The 27,984-nt window shown below is 34.9% G+C and overlaps 1 protein-coding gene across 2 annotated transcripts; it reads left to right on the top strand.

The window, feature by feature from the left end:
* The first annotated feature begins 91 nt into the window (after positions 1 to 91).
* Positions 92 to 27,984, top strand: nhej1 (nonhomologous end-joining factor 1). 2 transcript variants are annotated; one of them, XM_056459448.1, is made up of 8 exons: positions 92 to 527; positions 1,316 to 1,498; positions 1,927 to 2,145; positions 3,696 to 3,834; positions 3,914 to 3,972; positions 23,303 to 23,480; positions 25,115 to 25,194; positions 27,573 to 27,984. In XM_056459448.1, the coding sequence occupies exons 1-8, from the start codon at positions 483 to 485 to the stop codon at positions 27,657 to 27,659; spliced, it is 990 nt and encodes a 329-aa protein (XP_056315423.1). In that variant the 5' UTR covers positions 92 to 482; the 3' UTR covers positions 27,660 to 27,984. The 2 variants fall into 2 exon arrangements, with proteins under 2 accessions (XP_056315423.1, XP_056315424.1); XM_056459449.1 differs by having other exon boundaries at positions 449 to 527; positions 1,305 to 1,498.

Here is a 27,984-nt window from a genome sequence, read left to right as displayed (position 1 = left end):
TTAAACTGAGCTGGTGTGAAGGCTAACAGAAATGAATAAATAATACAACAAATGTTATAATCATTGTACATTTTGACGTTGTTTAAGTTATGTCAAGTCTGTCCTAACAAGGACTTTTAAGTCATAATTTAGATGTAAAAAGTCATTATTTTAACCTGTTTACATACAGTAATCTCATTTATTCCATTATAACTGGAGTTTTGGCCATTCCAGGCTGGTCTTAGCTGGTCAGGCTGGGAGATGACCAGCTAAAACCAGCCAACCATGCTTAGGTTTATTTAAGCAGTTTTTTTCCAGCAAGGTTGTTATTACTATACTAAAATTAACTATTATTTTAAAGTAATATTTGTGATTTACGCATGTCATAATTTCAAAAGTCAGTAACCTAAAAACAACAAACAAACAAATATTTGAGTCATGTTTATGTTTTGGCGGAACCTTTCCTACCGGAACGTTTTAATACTCGTCTGCTTTGACAGGGAATGTGCATCAGTCGAAACAGCCCCGGTGTTGGAGTGTTCGTACTGGTATGTTTATATCTTATTAACATCGTTATACCTTCTTTATGTTTTTGAAATCTCTTTTCACAGTTTGTTTATTAGTTAACATGATTGGAAAATAAATTGTGTATTCAATAAGTGTCGTAAATTATGGAACGTTTGATTGTTTTCCAGCTCAAAATTGAGCCAAATAATTGAGTTTAAGAAAAGCTAGATCCATACGGAAATTTACCATGGACATACTACAATAACTGCGGTAATTGTAGTATTTTAGAATGTACTGCTAGTAGGTATAGAAATCTACTGTTATTAGTTATAACGTTAATTGTTTGTTATTAGTTTACAGGAAACAGTTGACAGCATTTAGAAATTGCTACGTTTCATATCAACAAATGTTTGTTTGTTTTCCACAAAATACAATAGAACATGTTTGTTTATGTACCTCATGTCCACACATTCACTAAATTAGTAGTTCAACCAAAAGTATATTCAAATATTAATAACATTATGTCATTATTGGCTCACCTTCACGTTGTTTTTATGTATTTAATGTTTTAAAATGTCAACACAATACGTAAAAGGAGGCATTTTCCATGTTGATCTGAAAAAAAAAATTGAGATTGACAATACATTTTTATGTTTTAATATATTAAATATATCAAAATATTCATTGACAAACAGCAATTTTTGTCCTGTGGAGTAAATTACATCGATATACAAAAAGTAATGGGAAAACCACACATAATTTACCCTTCAGACTCATGTATAACCATGTTCATCTCTTCTACTGTTAATGTAATGCAGATTGTGTACAGTGTCCTTGTGTGGAGATGGATGCTCTTCTGTCTGCTCTGCCGTGGGTGCCAGTGAACATCAGTGGTTCTGATCTACTAGCCAAAGCCTGGTTTGGTGACTCTCAGTACCGTGTGCTGCTGACTGACCTAAGTACTGTGTGGGAAGAAGAGATGAACACTGATGATATACAGAGCCGAGCACAGGCAAGAGTATACTGCTGGACTCTAGTTAAATTGCATTTAATTTAGTAATGCCTCAATCAAATTAATAACCAATGAAGGCGAAACAGTGTAGCGTTATATTATACACGTGCTGTGATTTCATAATAAATCCAAACTCTGAATCATATAATTAGTAAAATAATTTTATGTGATTATAAAATTTGTTAGTGTTTTTGAAAGTCTGTAACAGAACAAAAACATCAATTATCACAAAAAAGTAATTATTTTATTGTAATAAAATCTAAAAATATCAAATGTACTAATATTAATAAATATACTTAATATAGTAGTATTATCTAATTATGATTATTTAATTTACAAATATAATATTAATTATACTAAATATAAAAATAAATATTTTAAGGCACTATTTCATGCTAACAAATTCTCCTTCTTTTCTCTGTGCGAAGGATCTGAACAAGCGTTTACGGGCTCCTGCGCAGGCGTTTTTCTCTCATCTGTGTTCTGTGGCTCGGCCCTGTTTCTCTGGTCAGGATGAGGATCAGATCTCTGCAGCACAGGCGGTTCTTGAACAGCATGGTGAAAACCTGACGGTCAAGCTCAAGAGTGAACTAGCTGGACTGCCCTTCTACTGGGAGTTTCGATGCACAACAACGCCTGTAGCAGTGGTGTGAACCTTTCTTATCAAATACATCACATCTGATGGCATGATATGTGTCGTATAAGAGCTCAGCATAAATGAGTCCCCATTTTTTTTTTTTGAAAATGAATGTTTATATACAATTCTCAGTGAATATATGTGATATATTTTGGTGCGTTTAAACAAAAGAGATCTATTAAACCGATATATCTATTTGGTCAGCTGACTTTAGGAATAGAAAGATAATACATTTACATTCAAATGAGTTATTGCTCCAAACAATATATATATATATATATATATATATATATATATATATATATATATATATATATATATATATATATATATATATATATATATATATATATATATATATATATATATATATATATTTTTTTTTTTTTTTTTATTATATTTTTTTATTATTTATTACTTGTATATTAATTACTTATTTATTTATTAATTATTAATTGCTTATTTACTTAATTACTTATTTATTATTTATTTAATTATTTATTTATTACTTTAATTATTTACTTATTTATTATTTACTTATTTATTACTTATATTTTTTTATTACTTATTTAATATTTATTTATATTGCTTTTTATTAACTTAATTATTTATTTATTTACTTATTAAATTTTTATTTGCTTAATTATTTATTTACTTATTACTTATTTATTTACTTATTACTTATTTATTACTTATATACTTAATACTTATTTATTACTTTATTTATTTACTTATTTATTTACTTAATTATTTGTTTACTTTCTCTTTTTATTTATTTTTTTCTTGTGTATTAATTTTATATATTTTACATTTTTATGTATGAATTTATATTGATTTGTTTTTTAGTGAATGTATTTTCCTGCTGCAGAATTTTTCACACCAATACATTGTAAAAAAAAAAATGATAGAAAAAATTATACAGATTTGCAGCTGTGTTATAAAATTTCAAACACCTAATCTGTTCTTTGTAAATCATAACTTAGAAAGTCTTAAAATAAATATTTTTAAATTGAACAATTTGGTCAGTTTATACAAAGCATGTTGAATTTTTTGTCTGTTTTTACTTGCTTTTTATTAAGAAAACTTAAATTGCTTCAGTTCAGTAAATGTTGTTGTTTCATAATTTACTAGATTTAGAACAAGTTTGACGTAGAACAACATTTAGTGGATTGTGAACTAGTGATTGCAGTCAAAATGTCAATCATTTGAATCATTTAGAGACCTTATGAATTATTTAATCAAAATTGAAGGGGCAGTTCACCCTAAACTAAAAATGTATGGACTATTTACTATTTACCCTCAGTTGTTTTCAACCCTTTAGAAGTTTATTACTTCTCTTGAACACTAAAGAAGATATTTTGAAGAAAGATGAAAACCTGTAACCATTGACTTCCATAGTAGGAAAAATATAATGTATAAAAGTCAATGCTTACAGGTTTTCATCATTTTTTAAGATGTCAACTTTTATGTTCAACAGAAGAAAGAAACTCATAAAGGTTTGAAACAAGTAAAAATGATAACCTTCCCTTTAATTACAGTAGTTGTGTGACTGTGAATCAGGTGTGCAGGCAGCTTGTGCGCCCCCTGCTGGCCATGAGTCGAGTCTTGCAGCGACAGGCAGAGGATCTTGCAGCTCTTTTGGCCCGTAAGGATGCAGAAATACAGGACTATCAGGAGAACGGAGCCATCCTGAGTCGAGGTAACAATCGCGTCTTCTGCAGTTTGGTTTGTGTCTGTTTTTAGCACTCTGACACTCATCTGAAACTCTCTCCTCACAGCCAGACTCCAGACAGAGCCGTTCGAGGTGCATCAGTACAAGGAGAACTTCCTCACGCAGGTGCGAAACTCTTTTACATTCAGTCTCTGGCTAAATTTAAACTAGTGCAAACGTGTTCATTTAGAACTAGCATTCATGTGAGACCAGAACTGCTCAATCGCATGTATGTACTGAAACCAGACCCGTTTGCTGTTTGAGGATCTGTGTTTGACTCAGAGCTGAGGGTCACCCCACACACAGACATGTTCTTATATCCCAGTAGGGACTCATTCATTCATTCATTAATTTACTTTTCGGCTTAGTCCCTTTATTAATTAGGGGTCGTCACAGTGGAATGAACCGCCAACTTATCCAGCATATGTTTTATGCAGCGGATGCCCTTCCAGCTGCAACCCATCACTGGGAAAAACCCATACACTCTTTTATTCACACATATACACTACAGCCAATTTAGCTTATTCAATTCACCTATACTAAATGTCTTTGGACTGTGGGGGAAACCAGAGTACCCGGAGGAAGCCCACGCCAACACTGGAAGAACATGCAAACTGCACACAGAAATGCCAACTGACCCAGCCGGGGCTCGAACCATTGACTGGAACCAGAGCCTGTGCGCGTTCAGGTTTAAGTCTATACCGGGATTTAAAAACAAGTACACACACACACATGTATACACACAGGCAGTGTATAATTAGGCTGTGGTGTGGTTTGGGGAGCTCACAAAGTGTTTGCAGTGACAGTTCGCTTGTAGCTTTGCCTCACACTGAACTTTCTGTCGAGCGTGTTTGAGGATTTCCAGTATTTAGGATTTGTATGTTGGTACATTTTCAATAGGGACCAAAAGACCACTTTTTTATTCAAACTAAACTTATTTATTTTAATGTAGGGCTGTCACGATAAGCGCAATATTGCAATACCGTGCTATTGTCAAGCCAATTGTAAAGCAAAGAGAGTAACCGCAAAAACCGAGTCATCTTTTTCACCTGCCATCATGAGATGTACAGTATACTAATGATGAAAGAAATATTTGTCAATGTCCACAGATCTGTGCTGTAAATGCAATTTCTGTATGATTCAAATGATTTCAATCATTTTTATAATTAAAATCGCTGTATATTTGCGTAATTACAGTCAGTTCCTCACCGCACATCACTGGTGGGTGCATGCATTATTTGATGGGGTGTCTCGCAGTAGTACCACTTATTGCACTGATAAGTGTCCAGATTTACAGCGGGAGAAATTTCCTCACTGTGGCCGCCCTATTTCAATGTAAAAAAATGATGATCAGTTTAACAATTTGTGTAAAATGTTAAATTTAAAAGTTGACTATGTTTGTTCTTAAGCGGAATCAATAAAATTTGACATTTTGTAGTCAGATATTACAATGTAGTGAGGTATTATTCATTCATTCATTCATTTTCTTTTTGGCTCACTCCCTTGATTAATCAGGGGCTCACCACAGTGAATGAACCGCCATCTTATCCAGCTTAGGTTTTTGCTCTTCCAGCTGCAACCCATCACTGGGAAACATCCATACACACTCATTCACACACATACACTACGGACAATCTAGCTTACCTAATTCACCGATAGCGCATGTTTTTGGTCTTGTGGGGAAAACCGGAGCACCCGGAGGAAACCCACGCAAAACACAGGGAGAACATGCAAACTCCACACAGAAATGGCAACTGACCCAACCGAGGCTTGAACCAGCGACCTTCTCTCTGTCAGGCGATTGTGCTACCCACTGCACCACCGTGACGCCCGTGAGGTATTATAATGAACTAAAACAAAAAATTAAAACAACACTTTTTACACCTAAGAAAAAGACTTTTGCTGTTTGTTCAAACTACTAATTTAAAATGAGTTGAATCAAAAAAATATATATTTTTTGGCGCACAACTTTGAATTTGCAAAAAATATTAAGTTAACTTAATAGATTTGTGTTGGAATTGTAGATCCTTGCATTTTTTACAGTGTATTCCTAAAATATTATTAGAGATGTATATCTACAGTGCACATCATATTTAAGTACAGCCCTCACAAATCTCTTTTAAATATATTTTTATTAGGAAGCGATACAATATTATATCTGTGCATATACATTAGATTAGTCAGTACTGAAGCCAAATCTGGAGCTTATCTAACAAAATAACTTGCGATAACGGTCCAAAAATGAGTACACCCAAATGTATATGTTATATATATAAAATAAATAAATAAAATCAAGAGAAGCAAAAAAAAAAAGTGAAAAATTTAGTTGAAATTTTGTAGGTTGTAATTTTTTTTTTTACAATATTTTGCTTGAAATTAATTGTATTATCTTTCAATTTCTAAATATGTTTGGCTACCTAAAATATTATTTTAATAAATATATCTCTTTAATAAATCTGTTTTGTGTAAATGCACCAAAAACATTGCCCATATTCACTGAGAAATGAATAAAAATATATTAATTATATATATATATATATATATATATATATATATATATATATATATATATATATATATAGCTGCATTAATCTTTTTCATTTGTTCTTTAAAACAATAAAACACAATGTAATTAAATTTTTCAAACGCAGACACATGTAATTTTAATTTTGAAAACTTTAGTTAAAGGTTTATTTCCATGTTTATGCTACAGTGCTGTTAAATGCTTGATTATGATTCATTGGCAGGCTTTCTAAAGTCTGCTGGTTATTAAACCGGTAACCGTTGACTCAAAATCACTCTGGACCCCTCACACCCAGCACACTGCCTCTTTAAACCTTTACTTTCTGGTCGATGCTACAGAGCACTGTGCACCAGAACAGCCTGACACAGAAACAGTTTCTTCCCACTGGCAATCCATCTCATGAACACCTTATGATAGTAATTGTAAAACAAACATCACTACTTTTTATACACATAAACACTTATTTAACATACTTTACATGTCAATTTGCACATTTAGCTCCACATATAATGTTGTATATAGTAATATGCCGGTACATACACTTATGGATTTGTATATTTGCATTCACTACTTATTTCAATTTTTTTTTTAAATATATTTATCTGTTTTTTTTTGTCCTGTCTTTTTAATTCTGTTGCACTGTAGAAGCTCTGTCATGAAAACAAACTCCTCGTATATATGAAAATTCCTGGCAATAAAACTCTTTCTGATTCTGATTGTATAGTAGAAAAAAAATACTATGGAAGTCAATGGTTACCGGTTTCCATCATTTTTTAGTATATCTTCCTTTGTGTTCAACAGAAAAAAAACGAGTGGAAGGCGAGTAAATGATGATAGAGTTTTTAATTTTTGAGTGAAGTATCACTTTAAGAGTTAGCATATATAGTTGGTCAGAATTATTAGCCCTCCTAAATAGCCCCCCTGTTTATTTTTCCCCCAATTATTGTTTAACAGAAAGATTTTGTTCAACACATTTCTAAACATAATAGTTTTAATAACTTATTTCTAATAACTGATTTCTTTTATCTTTGCCATGATGACAGCACATAATATTTTACTAGATATTTTTCAAGATACCATTCTTCAGCTTAAAGTGACATTTAAAGGCGTAACTAGGTTAATTAGGCAAGTCATTGTATAACGATGGTTTGTTCTGTAGACAATCCAAAAAAAAAATATTGGGGGGCTAATAATATTGACCTTAAAATGGTTAACTTTTATTGAAATAAAATAAATCAGACTTTCTCCAGAGGAAAAAGTATTATAAGAAATACTGTGAAATAAATCCTTGCTCTGTTAAACATCATTTGGGAAATTAATTTGGCTAATAATATTGACTTCAACTGTACCTAAACAGCAACTTCTTTGTTTAGTCGAGCAGTTACATGGGTTTTGCTCGTACCAGCGTCCCTAAGCGAGACTGGCAGTCCATCAGGTTTCTGACCGCTCTTCCTTACAGTCATTACAAACACACTGACCACACGGGGAGGAGCCAAACCAGCAGCCATAATTCAGTCCAGAACTGTGTTTATGGGCCACTTTTTGTTCTCTTTATGAGTAATGTTCTTGTGGCTAAATCACTGAGTTATTTATTGGATTGAGTTGCGAGCTTTAATTTAAGTGCTGGCCGAGTGTTTTTCTGCGCGAGGTGAGTCCTTTGATAGGCGTGTGTTTGATCTGGGTCCGTGTGTTTGTGCGAATTCACCGGTATTTCTCACTGGCCTGGTGAATGTGCAGGCAGAAATGTGTGGCTTGACTCGGTGGTGTGAGAAAAGGATATGAGTCTGTTCGCCCACTCGCCCACTGGACTAGACACTCATATACTAGTCGCCCCCTTAAAATGGGGGCATTTCAACACACTGTGGCACCAGTATTAGATGTATTACTCAAAATATTTAATTTCATATACAGTATTATACAAATGTTTTAGGCAAACATTAACTCTGTTGTTTTACTGATGGTATAATGGATATATGTGACCCTTTACCACAAAACCAAATATTATACAAGGTGAATAAATTATCTTTCAGTTGATGTATGATTTGTTAGATTAGGGCTTAGGTTAGAGTTTGAGTTATTTTGGTTTAATTGTTTAAGACATTTGAAAGCTGATGTTGTAAAGAGTCTTGATTTTAACTGCATTCCTACCAGTGTTGTTAACACTGTTGTCTGAATTTATGGAATTGTGAATGTTGGAAAGTACAGATCGGTTTTAATCCATTCTGGAAAGGACTTCAGTGGTTATAGTTTTCATTTTCAGCATGATAATGATCCGCTGATTGCATTGAAATCCTATTTGAAGATTTGAAGCGGCTGATAAAACCCAGACAGTCATGAAATGGCTTTCACAGGGTCCAGACGTGAATATAATAGAGGCTGTATGACATCACATGGACAGAATAAGAAAGATATGACACTATAAACCTCAAGAACAACTCTGGAGAGTGCTGAAAGAAGCCTGACAGTACATTTAGAACAAAACAGATAAACATAGACTTTAGCTTGAAGAGGAAATGTTGTACTGTTGTTGTTTGACTTTTTTTGTACATTTTCCTATATTTTCTGTTCATTTTTAATAAAAAACTGATTAATTAAATATTGTGCAAACTAGGACTGTGCTGTATATATGTGTACAGTGCATCCTGAAAGTATTCCTAGCGCTTCAGCTTTTCCACATTTTTTATGTTATAGACTTGTTCCAAAATGGATTAAACTAATTTATTTCCTCATTATTCTACATACAATATCCCACAATGACAATGTGAAAAAAGATTTTTTTGAAATTGTTGATAATTTCTTAAAAATAAAAAACCTGAAAAATCACATGTACAGAAGTATTCACAGCCTTTGCCGTGAAGCTCTAAATTGAGCTCAGGTACATTCTGTTTCCACTGATCATTCTTGAGATGTTTCAGCAGCTTAATTGGAGTTCACCTGTGGTAAATTAAGTTGATTGGACATGATTTGAAAAGGCATACACCTGTCTATGTAAGGTCCAAGGGTTGATAGTGCACGTCAAAGCACAAACCAAGCATGAAGACAACGGAATTCTCTGTAGACCTCCAAGACAGGATTGTCTCGAGGCACAAGGCTGGGGAAGGTTACAGAAAAATTTCTGCGGCTCTGAAAGTTCCAAGGAGCACAGTGGTCTCCATCATCTGTAAGTGGAAGATGTTTAGAACCACCAGGACTCTTCCTAGAGCTAGCCAGCCATATAAGTGATCGGGGGAGAAGGGCCCTAGTCAGGGAGGTGAATAATAACCCAATGGTCACTCTGTGTGAGCTTCAGTGTTCTTCTGTGGAGAGAGGAGAACCTTCTACAGAAGGACAACCATCTGTGCAGCATCCACCAATCAGGCCTGTATGGTAGAGTGGCCAGATGGAAGCCACTCCATGCCTGGAATTTGCCAAAAGGCATCTGAAGGACTCTCAGACCATAAGAAACAAAATCTCTGGTCTGATGAGACTAAAATTGAACTCTTTGGAGTAAATGCCAGGTGTTACATTTGGAGAAAACCAGGTACCGCTCCTCACCAGACTAATACCATCCCTACAGTGAAGCATGGTGGTGGCAGCATCATGCTGTGGGGATGTTTTTCAGCAGCAGGAACTGGAAAACTAGTCAGGATAGAGGGAAAGATGAATGCAGCAACGTACAGAGACATCTTGAATGAAAACCTGCTTCAGAGTGCTCTTGACCTCAGACTGGGGCGACGGTTCGTCTTCCAGCAGGACAATGACCCAAAGCACACCGCCAAAATATCAATGGAGTGGATTCACAACAACTCAGTGAATGTCCTTGAGTGGCCCAGCCAGAGCCCAGACCTAAATCCTGTTGAACATCTCTGGAGAGATTTGAAAATGGCTGTACACCGTCTCTTCCCATCCAACCTGATAATGCTTGTGAGGTACTGCAAAGAGAAATGGGCAAACATTTTATGTGCCAAGCTTGTGGCACCATATTCAAAAAGACTTGAGGCTGTAATTGCTGCCAAAGGTGCATCAACAAAGTATTGAGCAAAGGCTGTGAATACTTATGTACATGTGATTTTTCAGCTTTTTTATCTTAATAAATAAAAAAAAACTATTTTTTTCACATTGTCATTATGGGGTATTGTGTGTAGAATTTTGAGGAAATAAATGAATTTAATCCGTTTTGGAATAAGGCTGTAACATAAAAAAATGTGGAAAAAGTGAAGCGCTATGAATACTTGCAGGATGCACTGTGTACATAATAAATATACGCAGTACACACACACACACCTTTATTATGTCGAAACAATTTTTTTAATGTGATTAATCCCAGCACTAATTATAATATAATTATTAATTCATTAATTTTCTTTTCTGCTTAGTCCCTTAATTCATCTGGGGTCACCACAGCAAAATGAACCGCCAACTTACACAAACATGTTTTACGCAGCGGATGCCCTTCCAGCTGCAACCTATCACTGGGAAACACCCATACACACCCATTCACACACATACACTTCGGACAATTTAGCCCACCCAATTCACCTATACTACATGTCTTTGGACTGTGGGGGAAACCGGAGCACCCGGAGGAAACCCACGCCAACACGGGTAGAACGTTGCAAACTCCACACAGAAACGCGAACTGACCCAGCCGGGGCTTGAACCATCAAGATTCTTGCTGTTAGGTGATTGTGCTACCCACTGCGCCACTGTGCTGCCCCTAATATAATTATGTAAAATACAAATATTATTAGAATATCACATTCTCATATTTTAGCCAAGTTGTTTAAATTTTAATAAAACTCTAAATATGTATACTCTTATTTAAATGGCATTTGATATTCTGCACAGGTAAACAATTTTTTTATCCATTCATGTTCTTGTAATTTCATATTTATGCCAGATTTACTATCCAACTCTAAATATTATTTTTTTTTACATTGTTTTTATATCAGAAATGAAACAAACTTTGAAAGTAGCACACTGGCTCACCCCTAGGCCACGGTTTGGGACGCCTCTACATTTCTAACAATACGTATTGTGTCTGTTGAAAAGCAAGCTTGCACGTTATTTGATTTATTTCTGGGGGACACATCAAAGCCGTTTGCCTCCCGCTGTCTCACAATACAACGGGAAATTCCACTCCACACAGAAGAATCATTTAAGACCCGAGTCAGAATTAAAAAACGAAGGTGTGTTAGGAAAAAAAATGTCTCACCGAAATGCCAAACAAACATAGCATGTCTCTGGAAAAATGGAGTCCGTTCTTGAGATTCCTGATCATGGTTAGGGCTGTGTGTTTGATGGATAGACAGATTGAAGGCCTGTTTGAAGTGCCGGTCGAAGCTTATGCAAAAAAACTAAAAACGTGGTCCCCATGAGTTTGTAGAGTTGAGTTTGAAAGACTGTGAATGTCTACGGTGACGCATGGCCAAGGTTTTGAGGTGAGAGGAGAGAGTGAACGTTTACTTTGTGTTTTGAGTGGGAGTGTGTACTTTTGCTTGATTAACACAAAGACTTGTTTTAGGGTCCATATTAGTGCGTGCGCTGTCGTCTGTGCAGGTCTTTTGGGGGTGAATGAATTTGTGTGTGAATGGGATTCGATGACGCAAGCTGTTGGTTTTTTAGGGTTGAGGCTTAAAAAGAGAAAATGAGCCCAGTTTGGGTTTGGCACTGATAGAGTGACCCATCCAGCTTACTGAACCTAAAGACCAGGAAAAACACCCCAAACTGTCATGTATCTCAGACATGGAAAATAAAGTACATATGTTTTTTTTAGGCTAAGGTATTACTGTAAATGATTATGGAGCCTTTAAAAGGGATAGTTCATACACAACTGTAAATGCGGTATAGTTCTAAATGATCAGTGATGGGAATAACAGTGCTATAAATAAATGGCGTTACTAATGGCGATGACTTTTTTCAGAAATGAGTGATCAAATGAATTACTGTTTCCCCCGTTACAACGCAGTTGTCGTTATTGACAATAAAATGTGCGTTATAGAAGAACGCTGAAGTGGTTTTCATATGAGCAGCGTCTCTATCAGCCATAGGACCTCTCTTTCTCTGGGGTGGGTGTGTGGGTTCAGGGCTGGGGCGGGACAGAAAACAACCAGTGATCATGATTGGTGTGTCTGTGAACGTGGTGTAACTGAGAACGTGAGGATTGGCTTGGATAGAGTATCCAATCAGAAGTAGAGTAGTGCGGGTTTTTACACATGCCAATGGTCGGATATGGCTGTGGAGTTTTGCATTATTACCTGTTTACATATTCATTCTATTTGCACTACAGTGTATTTTTTTATTATTTTTATTTATGTTTGGTATATTGTTCAGTATTCCTGTATATTGAGGGCACTTCTTGTTAAACTGTTTACTTTTGTGAACAAGAAAATTCTTTAAGTAGGCTACAGTATGTCTACCAGTTGTGTGACCGTTTCATAAATTTCATTTGCATAAATGATAAATTTATTATTATTATTATTATTATTATTATTTGTTTATTTTTGTTACATTTCCTAAGAAAAATAATTGATATTTAGATTTGTTTGTTGACACGTCCTATGAATTATGGACTGTGCAATAAATACTTAAAGTTCTAAACCATCTATTTTATTTTATTGTGTAACTATAGTAATGATAATATTCATAATATGATAAATTTGGGGTGACACTGTGGTTCAGTGGTTAGCACTGTCGTCTCACACCAAGAAGGTCGCTGGTTTGAGCCCCAGGTGGGTCAGTTGGCATTTCTGTGTGGAGTTCAAACACATGCGCTATAGGTGAATTGAACAAGCTAAATTGGCCGTAGTGTATGTGTGTGAATGCAAGAGTGTATGGGTGTTTCCCACTACTGGGTTGCAGCTGGAAGGGAGTCCACTGCGTAAAGCATGTGCTGGATAAGTTAGCGGTTCTTTCAGCTGTGGTGACCCCTGATTAATAAAGGGACTAAGCCGAAAATAAAATGAATGAATGTTGAATTTGGTGGTTGTCCCTCACATTGCTCCATAACAACATTACTATAGTGTACGTTAGTGTACAATGTTTTATATTTATTTTATAGTCAATTGACAAATTAGACTTTTTTAAAAGTAAAAAGTAGTTAAAAATAGTTATTTTCCCTGGTAATTACTTACTTTTATAATTAAGTTACTCAGTTACTAACTCGGTAACTATTTGTGAGAACTAGTAACTATAACTAATTACTCTTTTTAAGGAACCAGCCCAACACTCTAAATGATGTAGTTCTAAAAGGCGATGTAGTTCTACATGGAACTGTTACTACATAGAAATAACCCTTTTTTTTAATGTACGTGTTTGAGTTTCAGAAAAGCAGCAAAGAGGCGCTTGGTCAGTTTTGGTGAGAAAGAATTGTGAGAAATTAAGAAATGACAATAAAAACATATTCTAAACTTTGTAGTGACACCCCATATGGCCAGACAGTGAATTTAACTTGATTGAATTATTAAAACATCATGTCTCCCAGTTGTATATACAGCATTTTTAAAGCATTATCTTACAGTGCGCATAAATGCTTGTTGAGAGAATAGTCTTGTCTTGGAAACAGTATTCTTTAAGTCAAGGCGAGAGGTTCAATCATATCTTTTAAAATTGTAAACAATTGCTGTGTCCCAATTTGTGTACTTCTACTACATCCTAAAAGTATATACTTTTTGTTAAACCTAAAAACATTTATGATGTCACTAAAGTTTTGTCAAAACAGTTTTTAACGTTGGTTATTATAAATGTTTCCTGATAGGTCAAGTGACATTTAAGAATGGAGCAATGATGCTAAGCATTCACTTTTACAATCACAGGAAAACTAAATGATTTAAAAATATATAAAGAAAGTACTAATGTTCTAATAATTCGCAATATCACCTCTATAACATATTTATAAAAAACAAAAGATGGAGATGCATGCTTGTGCTGTCTTTGTCTTAATAAAATTTCTAGAATATGCATCAAGTTGACAAGTAACAACTTGAAGAAACAACTAAGAAACCTTTTTCATTTCTTATAATAAATGTAATTTCTATACAACTATTACTTTGAAAAAATAAATAGCGTGGAAAATAATTTGTCACTTTTTTTGCTAGTAAAAAAAATGATAAACTTATTTACAATTTAAAATATATATATTTTTACAGTGTTGTTGTTATTTAGTTTGATAATGATTCTCAGGAAAAAGTGCAAGGGATTTTTCTTTCTTTATTTTTTTTAAGGGGCAAGCACGTCCCTCACGTCTCCGATAACTTCTTTGCCCTTGTGCGAGTGTGTGTTTTATTGTTATACACTCATATATAGGATCTGTCAGGTATCCGTGCCTTAATTCCAGCTAAAGCTCAAGATGTCTTCTTGTAACTGAAGCTTTTGGCTCCTGGCCTTTATAATCAGCCCAATCTGATAAGCATGAAAGCGTGCAGGACTGTTGGAGAGGTCAGATGTCTCTCTTTCTGTTATTCCTCCATAGCTCTGGTCCAGTTTTCCACAGGGTGAGCTGCACGGGAGCTGTAATTAGGTGGCTGGAGCTGGGCTGTGGTTTACTTTTGAAGCCTTGAGAAGAGCTGCCCTGCCAGCCAGAACAACAGTAACATCCCGTCAAACACCAGTCGCTCTTGTATACGTAAAAGACTTAATTTAATAACCATAATTTCATAATTTATTAAGAAAGTTTTGGGGTGCTTTACCGTTTAATAATTGCCAACAAAATATTTACACTGTTAAAAAAATTGTTAGTTACACGCTTTTGTACTGCTCAAATTGACCCTTTTGTTATCTTTGTGGCTTTTACTTTGCCCCTTTGACTTCCATTATAATGACATTTTGTGACTGCAAATCCATGACACCAAATAATCATCCATTCTTGATTGTTGCTGTTTTTCCCTGTAGGGAAGAGGTCAAACTTTTCATTTTTACTGTTGATCACCAGCTGACAGCATTAACCCTTTATGGCCCATTTCCACTGAGTGGTTCGGTACGCTTATATGGCCATTTCCACTGTCAAAAGGAACCTAAAAGCTAACCGTACCGTACCACTATTTGGGCACCCTTTGTAAAGTGTACCTAGCACAACAAAAGGGTCCCAAAAGGCGGAGCTAGACTTGCAACTGAACGCTATTGGTTTGCAGAGAAGCGTCACTCGCGCATACACAAGCAGAAGAATGAAAACAAAGAAACCGCCGTTTTTAAATACACAGCCGAGACATTACTCTGTAATACCATATGCATATAATAACAAGCCATGGTCAACCCAAGCTCAAACAAACCTTGTCGTCGTTTTGATGAACAGCCACAAAGCTAAGAAGAACAAAATCTGCCGTGTCCTGTTTTTGTTTTTCGAGGCTGTCTAAAAGTGCGAGCGGTTTCACTTTCTCCAGAGAGCTCGCCGTGCGTCTATATTTGACATAACAAACTTCTTGAGCTGATGATAATAGCGTGCGTGTGATTTATTGAAGTGCTTCTGATATCTGATCCTTTCATAAACAGACAAACGCGAGAGTGAAGCCCGAAAAAACGAAGGAGCGAATGATTCTATTAGCAACCTAAAACATGAAGAAACTGACATGTTTAACTATTATCATCACCTTTTGGACTATTATCAACTCGGAATGATGGAATTACTTTCTAACTAATTTAATAAGGGGACAGACAATAAAACCACTTCATTTTATACTTTATAAAGGCAATTTTAATGATTATTTTTTTTATTATATGTATTGTGTTGACCTTAACATGAAATACTTAAAGGATTAGTAAATTCCAAATATGAAAACTATGAAAAAAATATGAAAAGGTACTCACTTTTTAATTAATTTTCTTTTTTGTTGAACACAAAATGAAATATTTTGAAGAATAATGGAAGCCAGTAGCCATTAACATCTATAGTAGAAGAAAAAAATCAATGAAGGTTATCAGGGATCTCCACAGCGCAATGAACCACCAATTTATCCAGCATATGTTTTACACAGCGGATGCCCTTCCAGCGGCAACCCAGTACTGGGAAACTCATTCACACTCATGCACTATGGCCAATTTAGCTTATTCAATTCACCTATATCACATGTCTTAGGACTGTGGGCGAAACCAGAGCACCCGGAGGAAACCCATGCAAACACTGGGAGAACATGCGAACTCCACACAGAAACGCCAACTGACCCAGCAGAGGCTCGAACCAGTGACCTTGCTAACCACTGAGCCACCGCGTCACCCTCAATGAAGGTCAATGGTCTTCAAAATATCTTCTTTTGTGTTCAACAGAAGAAAGAAACTCAAAGACAGGGGTGGGCAAACTCAGTCCTGGAGGGCCGGTGTCCTGCACAGTTTAGCTCCAACACTAATCAAACACACCTGAACAAGCTAATCAGTATCTGCAAGATCACTAGAAATCTATAAGCAGGTGTGTTTGATTAGAGTTGGAGCTATACTGTGCAGGACACCAGCCCTCCAGGACCGAGTTTGCCCACCCCTGCTCAAAGAGGTTTGGAACAAGTGGAGGATGAGTAAATAGTGACAGAATTTTCATTTTTTGGTGAACTGTCCCTTATAACTATTACAGACAAACTGTTTAAAATTGTATTTGAACCTTAAACATTTATTCTTATAATAAAGGAACCAATTTTAACACAATTTAATATTACAACTAAAACAAAACAGCACTACTTTAATTCTGTCATGCCAAATTCTGTTTTTTATAACTGGATTCTGTGATTCCATCTGTGTTTTGCCCTGTTGTTGCATTGTGTTTTCTTCCAACACCATCAAATTCATCATAAAATGAACTGAAATTTAGAAAATAATTGATTTTTAACATTTGCTAATTGATGTAAATTGCTAAAAGGTAATATTTCCATTCATCCGTGATATTTTCCACCCTCAGCTAGAATAATTTATATTATAAACAGGCACATTTCTGCACCCTTGTATTAAATCTGTGGGCTTTTCCGCCTATTTTGGTGGCAATAATGTGTTTTCAACCCTGATATATGCAAATATGAATATGCAAATTAGCCCCATGCCTCCATTCAAGCACACCAGCTCAAACCTGCTGCGATTTCCTTTGGTCAGTGCGAAATACTACACATTCTGAAGCTAATATGGGAGTTTTACCTGTTTTAATGCCTGCTGAAGAACGATCCAGTCATGTGGAAAAGAAAACACCTCAACAAGCCACATAATTTGTTCTGAAGTTTGCTCGAATCCCTAATCTGAGTATGATAATAAAGCGCTGTTTGTCTTAGTATGCACCACTAATAAAGCAAACTAAGGGAGTGTGAGATGGAGGGTGAACTGAGCGAAAGAGGTAATAGATATTTTTAGGAGGACTGGAGGGGAGGTTGACTGAACGAGAGTGAGGACAGATTTATAGACCACTGTAAAATGAAGCTCTTCTCGGGGTTTAATCCATGACGCCCATTTAATACTTCACCTGCCTTTATTTGTTGCCCTATGGATTTGTGTGTTTGGCTCAAAGTCAGGCAATAAAAAAGGAAAACACTATTACAGATTTCAATATTGATTTTTGGTTTAGTTGGATATTAGTTGGGATTAGAATAGTTGGTTATAAAAATAATTTCTAGTATGTATGAAATTCTTTTGGTGAATATGTATCATGAAGACATTGATGACTATTAAGAACAATAATTGTTAATCGATTTATTTTAATGTCATATTATATTTGTGGTCTTAAAGCGATAGTTCACCTAAAATTAAAGATGAAATCAGCCTCAAGTTGTTCCAAAACTTTTCGAATTTCCTTTTTCTGTTTAACACAAAATTATATTTTGAACAATGTTGGAAATCGGGAACCATTGACATGGGTAGCAGGAAAAATAAATACTATGGATGGAAAAAATACTTTTTAACATTGCTAAATGCATTAACTCAAGTGAACTTTTTTTTTTTTTTTTTTTAATTGAGTGAAAAGAACATAAATGACTGATATGACAGACATAGTGAAAGACCTTCCACTTTTAAATTTTTGTGACGAAACAATAAAACATTTATATATAAAAAAAAAGGGGGGGGGGTGGAGGAGGTGATGTCAATGAATTGGAAAAATACAATCAGTGGACAAACTTATAAGCGACTGAAAGTAAGTTATGAGGGGTTGCCATTTATCGTAAAAAGATGTGTAATCGGCAGAGCGAGAGCATCATATCTTTTCTACCTTCAGAAAGTACATGGTGTCTACAAGCCACTGTGAAACACTTGGTGGTTTAGACGACTTCCACAGAAATAAGATCCGACGTCTAGCTAATAATGAGGTAAAGGCTAGTATCTCTAACTGTTTAAATGTAAATCGTGTCCAATCCTTGGAGACACCAAAAATTGCAGTGGTGGGACAGATATACACTTTAGTTTGGAATATTTTTGACAAGGTTTCAAAATAATTATTCCAGTAGTTTTGTAGTACTGGGCAGAAAAAAACATATGACTCAAGTTGCAGGGTGACATGTGACATCTGTCACACTTGTCATCCACATTAGGATAAAACCTAGACAGCAGAGCTTTGGAGTAATGAACCCTATGGAATATTTTAAACTGTATGAGTGAAAGCCGGGCACATATTGAACTTGAATAGATTCTGTCAACAGCCTTTGCCCACCAGTCAACCTCAAACTTTTCACCCAACTCAAACTCCCAGGCACTTTTAATTTTAGCAGTACTACGGTCCTCCAAATCGATAAGCTGACAATAAGTTCTTGAAATTGGTGCCTTTTCAAAAATATTATATGTAAGAAAATCCTCCCATACCAACTTTGGTGGCAGGCAGGAAAAATTTGGGAATAAAGAACCAGCGCAGTGCCTGGTTTGTAAATAACGGAAAAGATGTTAAGGTGCGAGTTCTAATTCAGAAGATACAAGTGAACTTTTTAACATAATGCGTTAACTTAAGTGAACGTTTTAACATGACTTAATGTAATAACTTAAGTGAACATTTTTACAATGCATTAACTAAGTCAACTTTTTAACACTACTTAATGCGTTAACATTGACTTACAGTAAGTGAACATTTAACAAGACTTAATGTAATAACTTAAGTGAGCTTTTTAACAATGCATTAATATTGACTTAAGTGAACGTTTTAACAATGCATTAACATGTGAACTTTTTAACAATGCATTAATATTGACTTAAGTGAACATTTTAACATAATGCTTTAACTTAAGTGAACATTTTAACACTACTTAATGCGTAAAATTGATTTAAGTGAACATTTTAACAATGCATTAACGTAAGTGAACGTTTTAACAATACTTAATGCATCAACATTGACTTAAGTAAACATTTTAACATTACTAATTGTATTAACTTGAGTGAACATTTTAACATAATGCATTAACTTAAGTCAACTTTTTAACACTAATGCGTTAACATTGACTTACATTAAGTGAAAGTTTTAACATGACTTAATGTAATAACTTAAGTGAACTTTTTATCATAATGCATTAATATTGACGTAAGTGAACATTTTAACATAATGCATTGACTTAAGTGAACGTTTTAACTACTTAATGCGTTAATATTAACTTAAGTGAACATTTTAACATAACTTATTGTAATAATTTAAGTGAACTGTTTAACTGCTTAATGCATTAACAATAACTTAAGTTAACATTTTAACATTACTTACTGTATTAATATTGACTAAATGGAACATTTTAACATTACTTGATGTAATAACTTCAGTGAACTTTAACTACTCAATGCGTTAATATTGACTTAAGTGAACATTTTAACATAACTTATTGTAATAACTTAAGTGAACTGTTTAACTGCTTAATGCATTAACATTAACTTAAGTTAACTTTTTAACAGTACTTACAGTATTAATATTGCCTTAATGGAACATTTTAACATTACTTGATGTAATAACTTAAGTGAATTTTTTAATTACTCAGTGCATTAATATTGACTTAAGTGAACTATTTAACATTACTTAATGCAGGGGTGTCCAAACTTGGTCCTGGAAGGCTGGTGTCCTGGAGAGTTTAGCTCCATCCCTAATCAAACACACCTAAACCAGCTAATCAAGCTCTTACTAGATATAGAAACTACCTGACAGGTGTGTTGAAGCAAGTTGGTGCTAAATTCAGCAGGACACCGTCCCTCCAGGACCGAGTTTGGACACCCCTGACTTAATGAATTGACTTAAGTGAACTTTTTAACATTACTTAATGCATTGACATTAATCAAAGTTAACTTTTGTTAACACTACGTAATGCCTTTAAATTAACTTAAGTGAACATTTTAACATTACTAAATGCATTAACTTAAGTGAACTTTTAACATTTACTTTTATGAAGTATTTTATGTCTCAACATCTTAGTCTACACTCAATAGTTTACACTTTCCCTAAGTCCCGAACAGGAATCACGACACTCTCTGGAATCTTCCATTGGAGTCCATTGCTTCTTCCACAGACCACTAAAAACAAGCCAATGCTGTTTACCAGCTATGAATAGGTGTATCAACAAGATGCACATCAACCGCTTTTGACGCACAGAGATGATGTAGGATGCTATCTGTGATTGCGTAGATATACACTTGCACATATAATCAATACTAATTAGCATCTTAATTGATCAGTAGATAAGTGAAATAAGCAGATCAAACGAGAGAGATGATTTTTTTTTGCACACTCATGAACTGTGGCTTCTCTCCTCACATTGCCCTCTCTGTCCCTAAAGAGGAACTCAAAGCGTTCATTTATTATTTTTTTTTTATGATATTTCACCAAACAAATAATAAAAATAAATCAATGTTAACCCCAAATGTCTACACGTATATTTAGGGGCCCTTCATTCATCCAGCGGTCGCCAATCTCACCAGGTCAATATTTGGACAGCTAATTTTGAGAAGTCGTCCTCTCTGTTGTGAAAGAGAATGTGTTTTGGGGAAATGTGTGAATGCAGTCATTTTTACCATCACCCTGCTGAACTTGGTGTCACCCGACCTTTTCAGTTAAGGTTTTTTTTTTTTTTTTTGATTACAAAAAAAAAAACATTGTAAGAGTATTTCACTCCCAATGATCATAATGCATTCAAAGGAAGATTTTTTTTTTTAAATCATTATTATTATTTAAATTATGCTCACATATTTTTTTTATTAACGCTAAAAAACAAACATACAAATTGGAACCTACACAAAAATAGAAAGCGATAGTGACAATGATAGTAACTTAACAGAGCAGGTTAAATGATATTATAAATACATTTATTAGGTACACCTTACTAGTACAGTGTTGGACCCTGTTTTGCCTTCAGAACTGCTTTAATCCTATAATCCTTCGTGGTATAGATTCAACAAGGTACTGGAAATATTCCTCAGAGATTTTTTTCCATATTGACATGATAGCATCACGCAGTTGCTGCAGATTTGTCGGCTGCACATCCATGATGCGAATCTCCCCTTCCATCACATCCCAAAAGTGCTCTATTGGATTGAGATCTGGTGACTGTGGAGGCTATTTGAGTACAGTGAGCTCATTGTCATGATTAAGAAACCAGTCTGAGATGATTCGCACTTTATGACGTGGCACGTTATCTTGCTGTCTACATGGAAAATGCATCGAGTTTCTGCCATGTGATTGGTTGATTAGAAAATTTGCATTAACGAGCAATTGGACAGGTGTACCTAATAAAGTGGTCGGTGAGTGTATATAGCAGTAAAACAAAGGAAAAAATTAAATCTAAATTAATAACACAAATACAGGTAACATATATACAAGTAATAACACAAACATTGGTTGTTCTAAGATATTTAATATTTACATCTTTTTCAAATTTTTTTTAATGAAATTGAAGGCTGCGAATTGGAGAATTTTAGTTTGTATATAAAATATTTCCAATCCATTAAATATTTCCCATACATTAAAGAAGTTGGGTGTCACTGCGGGGCAGTGGGTAGCACGATCGCCTTACAGCAAGAAGGTCGCTGATTCGAGCCTTGGCTAGCTCAGTTGGCATTTCTGTGTGGAGTTTGCATGTTCTCCCCGTGCATGGCTGTTTCCCAGTGATGGGTTGCAGCTGGAAGAGCATCCGTATGCGTAAAACGAATGCTGGATAAGTTGGTGGTTCATTCCCTAGATTAAAAAAGGGACTAAGCTGAAAAGAGAATGAATGAATGAATGAATGAATGAATAAAGAAGTTAATAATGTTTACGCTTTTCATTTGATGCACTTGAGCTCAACCACTCTCACTGCAGAGCTGTTATAAAACAAAAGCTATTGGATGTTGTTTTTTTTTAAAGGGGAGGAGCTACACTATGTCCCACCCCCTCTTCGTTTTTTGATTATTACATCAAACATCGAATAAAAATGCATATTTCAAAGCACTTCACGGGACCTTTAAAAATCTTTTGGTGTTGTGTTGTTACTTAATGCATTTAATGATCTAAATTAGGGATGCCCAAACTTTTTCGTATAGAGGGCCAAAAACGAAATATTATTAAGAGCTGTGGGCTGAAGGTAAATATACCAGACTATATTACATTAAAGTCAGACAGACAGTGATATGGATGGATGGCTGGATGGCTGGATGGATAGATAGATTAGAGTTCTTGAGGGTTTTTTGGCACAACTTAATTGTTTACTGTTCAATCCACTTAGGTTTGTAAAAACAATTAGGGTAACTCAATTGATTCGTGATGGGACAACACAAAGGAATAGTGTGGAACTCAGCATTTTTTTACATTAAATAGGTTATGTTTGTTTTGGTATTTAAACTGCAGTTACATTACCAAATCAAACAAATAGATTATTGGATATATAAATAAATAATATTCCACTGTATTGTTTTCAAAATTATGTCTGCAATTTTAAAAAATCCAATTAAATGAATAGGTATTGTGAAGTAATATCCCACGACTCTTCTAATTCTGTGGAAACTAATACATACTTATAATCCTCTGTCTTTATGGTTTGGTTCTTCTTCCTTTTCCATGTCTTCTAGATTTTACCACAGATGGCTGTGACGCTGGACAGTTTGGGCTTTGACTCCGAGTTGCAGGCCTTGTACATGGCAGTGAATTCAGGGAAAACGGGTCAAAAACGCAAACGCTCCCCTGACAGCAGCCCTACTGCAGAAGAAAAGCACATCACTGATCATAAACACCTCTCTGAGTCCACAGGTCACTGCCTCATCAATACTGAGCTTAAATGCACATGCAGATGATCAGCAGAACGTTCTGGCTGCTCCATTCCATCAAATTGATGTTGTTACACTTTAACATCCACCTAAATAATGTTCTGGCACCTAAAGCCAGAATCAAATGTTATTGGCTCTTGATGTGTCTTGCGACTGAACATTTAGAACAACAACATTGTTTTGAGGTGTTTAAAGTCTCCACATTTAAGTTGTTAAAGGGTTATTTACTCACAAATGAAATTTCTGGCTTAGTTTACTTTGACTGATGTCATTCCATTACTCGAAAGCCCTGCTCACACTATGAGATTTCAGCCACGATTTTGTCATCTGAGACAAATTTGGGAAATCCTAAAAGATTCCTGAAGTCCTAGGCTAAAATCGGTGATCTTTGGTTTGACGTTTACAGACATGCGATCAGATTTTTCCTCTGATGAAGTTCTGGCAGTGTCAGAAGAATTCAGACACTTTCCTGCAGTGTGACAACAGCTGCGATGAGCATCAATCCAAGAACCAATAGGAGCTCCGAATTTGATGACGCAATCCATACGACAATTCAAATGACCAATTTATTATTGGGACACGCCACGTGCAAAATAGCTGTGAGGAATCATTCCAGAATGCGGGATAGTGAAAGTGTCACGCGTGGGTGTGACGTCCAACTCCGGGACGTTTTCTTTCGTGTTTGGCGCATATTCATTGTTGTTCAGTCTGACTTTATGGCAGCTGAGATCTTACAGTGTGACATGGGAGTCATGTTCATGCAGTCTGACATGCTACAATCGTTCAAGATTATAAAAAATCACACAGTGTGAGGTGGCTTAAGACTTTGACTAATCTTTGAAACACTAATTAAGATATTTATTTATGAAATTGGATAATTTCTGTATTTCCATAAAAAAAAAAAAAAATCCACCCCAAAATTATAACGGCTTAAAGCATTTATATAGTTCAAACAAGAGCACGCAGCATAGAAATGTTAATTCATGCATTATTTTTATTACATCATTTTCTCAACTTTCAAAGAATTTGTAAGTTTCAGCACACCATACAGTACTTTATAAACACAAAATAACTCTTAAATAGTTAATAGTGGTTATTAAAAAATACTTAAAAGGATAGTTCATCCAAAAATGAACATTTACTCACTCAAGTGGTCCCAAACCCAATGAGTTTCTTAATTTTGTTCAACACTAAAGAAGATATTTTGAAGAAAGCAAAAAAAAAAACGGTAACCATTGACTTTAATAGTAGGAAAAGCAAATACTATGAAAGTCAATGGTTGCACGTTTCCAGCATTTTTCTAAATATCTTCTTTTGTGTTCAGAAAAAGAAAGTGAAACAGGTTTAGAACAAGTGATGGACGAGTAAATGATGGCAGGATTTTCCATATTTGGTGAACTGTACCACTAAATTTTGTTTAGTCTCACCAAACTCATCAGTATTTGCACTGAACACTTTTATGATGCTTTTTTGTTTCATTTAGGAGTCATTTTGAACGCTTTTCTATATTAGTTAACATGTTAACAAGTTAACATGGGATGTGAATGGCATGAGGATGAATGATTTCTCAAAGTTCTCATTTTTGAGTGTATTTTGTTTCTCTTGTCTGTTGTGTAGGTGCTGGGTCTTCGCTGGCTTCTCAAGAACACAATAATGTCAAGGAATCTGGAAGATCTCAAGTGGCGGACAGTCAACAGGTTTGCTCTTTGTTTTCTCTTCAATGTTGTCATAATAAATGAATTGCTATAATAAATCATAAAGTAAAACATTTAATGACTTCTTTAACATCATGAACTCTTTGTTTAAGAGTAAATGTAGGCGTTTCATTGAACTGCCCTTTCACATCCAATGTGCGGCATGAACTCAACTTTACTGAGCTTCAGGCTGGTAAACTTTAACCACTATGTTTTCGGAGTTTCGGAGTTAAAAAAACAAAAAAAAAAACTGGGCTATTAAAATACAAATCTAAGAAGCCAATACAATGTTACTCACTTTGATTATGATTAAAGGGGATCTATTATGCCCTTTTTTACAAGATGTATAATAAGCCTCTGTTGTCCCAAGAGTGTGTGTGTGTGTGTGTGTGTGTGTTTCAGCTCAAAACATCACACAAATAATGTTTTATAATTCTTTGAAACTGCTTCTTTTAGGCTTTGATATAAATTGTGCCGTTTTGGTGACTGTCGCTTTAAATTCAATAGAGATTGTGCTCTCTTTTAAGAGGGCGGAGCTACAAATGCTTATGTGTCGGCATAGTGGCAGATTCGAAAACAAGACCAATGTCCTATGCTGATGGGGGAGAGATGGTCACTAACGAGCGGGGATTTCCCCCTCTGATGACACGTATAAAAGGAGAATGTTTTTGTGAAGTGTGATTATAAAAAATAGAACTAATTAATTAAGGCTGGCTATATTCACACACTTCTGCCACGCAACTGTGTTTAAAGCCCTTAAAAAAAGTGATTTTTGCTTAATGGGTTCCCTTTAAAGAACATTCTGGGTTAAAATGAAATTAAGTTTAAAGAAAAAGTATGCACTTTTGCAGTAGATGTCTATGGGGCTGCCATTTAAAGGAACCGTTCACCCCAAAATGAACATTTGCAGTTAAATCTACTCTCCCTGTAGGCGAGTTTTCATCAGTAGAACAATGAAAGTTATTAGTTAAAACATTGTTCCTTGTTAATTTAGAAGAAGTCAGTGGTTGCGTGCACATAAACTTTGTTTCTATCGAAGCGCATATAACACGTACAGTTATAGTCAAAATTATTCGCCCTCTTGTGAATTTTTTCAAATATTTCCCAAATGTTTAACAGAGCATGGAATTTTTCACAGTATTTCCTATAATACTTTTTTCTTCTGGAGAAAGTCCAGAAAAATGTGTGTATTTCGGCTAGAATATAGTCAATATTATTAGCCCCCCTTAAGCAATATTGTTTTTCGATTGTCTACAGAACAAACCATAGTGATACAGTGACTTGTCTAATTACCCTAACTTGCTTAATTAACCTAATTAAGCCTTTAAATGTTCCTAGTATCTTGAAAAATATCTAGTAAAATATTATTTACTGTCATCATGGCAAAGATAAAAGAAATCATCAATTATTAAAACTATTATGTTTAGAAAGGTGTTGAGAAAATCTTCTCTCCGTTAAACAGAGCTTGGGGAAAAATATACAGGGGCTAATAATTCAGGAGGGCTAATAATACAGACTTCAATTGTATAACACGTATAACCACATATAAACTGGAATGATGCATAAACATTTGCGAATAAAGCATCTTTCCAACTAATGAATCAAAGAGAACAAAATCCTAACACACAAAGCCACTGTGGTCGGTTTTAGCTTATATAATAAATTACTTGTGCCTCAGAAGGTAAAGAGGAAACTCAATGAACACGCTGTGCTTCCATCATAGATTGTCCATTATTTCTTATTGAATAAAAAGTTGACACTTCTCATTTTTTTACTCCACATTTCCCAAATAAGCTTTTTTTTTGGATATTCCAACTTAAAAATAAGAACAGGTGGATGGTAACAGCTTTTTAGGGTAAAAAAAAATGTATCGCAATGTATTGCTCTTGACAATACATTGAGGCCTTTTGAAACTTTCAGCCTGTGGGAGAAACTGAACATTATTTACAACATTATTAACAGTGATATCAGAAAGGGTTTGTTGGTTCTGTATTATTTAAAGGTAATAATGTTGTAAATAATGTGATTGGTTTACTTCAGAAGACCTCCGTGCATCTTCAGAAGCCTTAGGTATTAGTTTTGGTTTGCCTGTATATTATTTTTTTACTCTCAAAGTGTGCCAGGAGCATTTTATGAATCACAAAGGACCACAATTTCAGCTAAAAACCTTTATTAATTATTTGCTGTAAAAAACAAAAAGTACCTGCATTTTAGATGGCATGAGGATAGATGGAAAGATAGATAGATGGATAGATAGGTAGGTTGGTGGGTGGGTGGATGGATGGATGGATGGATGGATGGATAGACAGACAGACAGACAGACAGACTACAAATTTGGTTTATAAATTAATTTGTTACTTCTTTCTGAATGCTGCTTTTAGACTCTGCCATTATTATCTACTGCTGGGTCTGAGGATCGGTCCACCTCACGGGCTAAGAAGAAAAAAGCAGTTGGACTTTTTCGGTGACAGACAGTTCATGCTTCTGCATCAGAATAACGCTATGCATATGGACACTTTTTAAATTCCTGAATGCTTTATAAACATTTTTATTCCTTTTAGGTTGGATTTTTTAAGGGATGTTGGACATTTTAATGTTGTTTTTATTCTGTATGCTCGTCTTAACAGTAAATGTCTTAAAGATTATGAATAAAATATTGATTTTATTAACACAAGTTCTAGTTCTTCAGGTAGCATTCAACATTCAGCATTGAATTCAACATTCAGCATTAACTCCAAATGTGTTAAAACTGCAGATATTTGATAGCAAATAAATGTAAACTAATGTATCGCT

This window comes from Danio aesculapii, chromosome 6, assembly GCF_903798145.1.
Source record: "Danio aesculapii chromosome 6, fDanAes4.1, whole genome shotgun sequence".
Classification (NCBI taxonomy): domain Eukaryota; kingdom Metazoa; phylum Chordata; class Actinopteri; order Cypriniformes; family Danionidae; genus Danio; species Danio aesculapii.
This window is presented reverse-complemented; position numbering and strand designations above follow the sequence as displayed.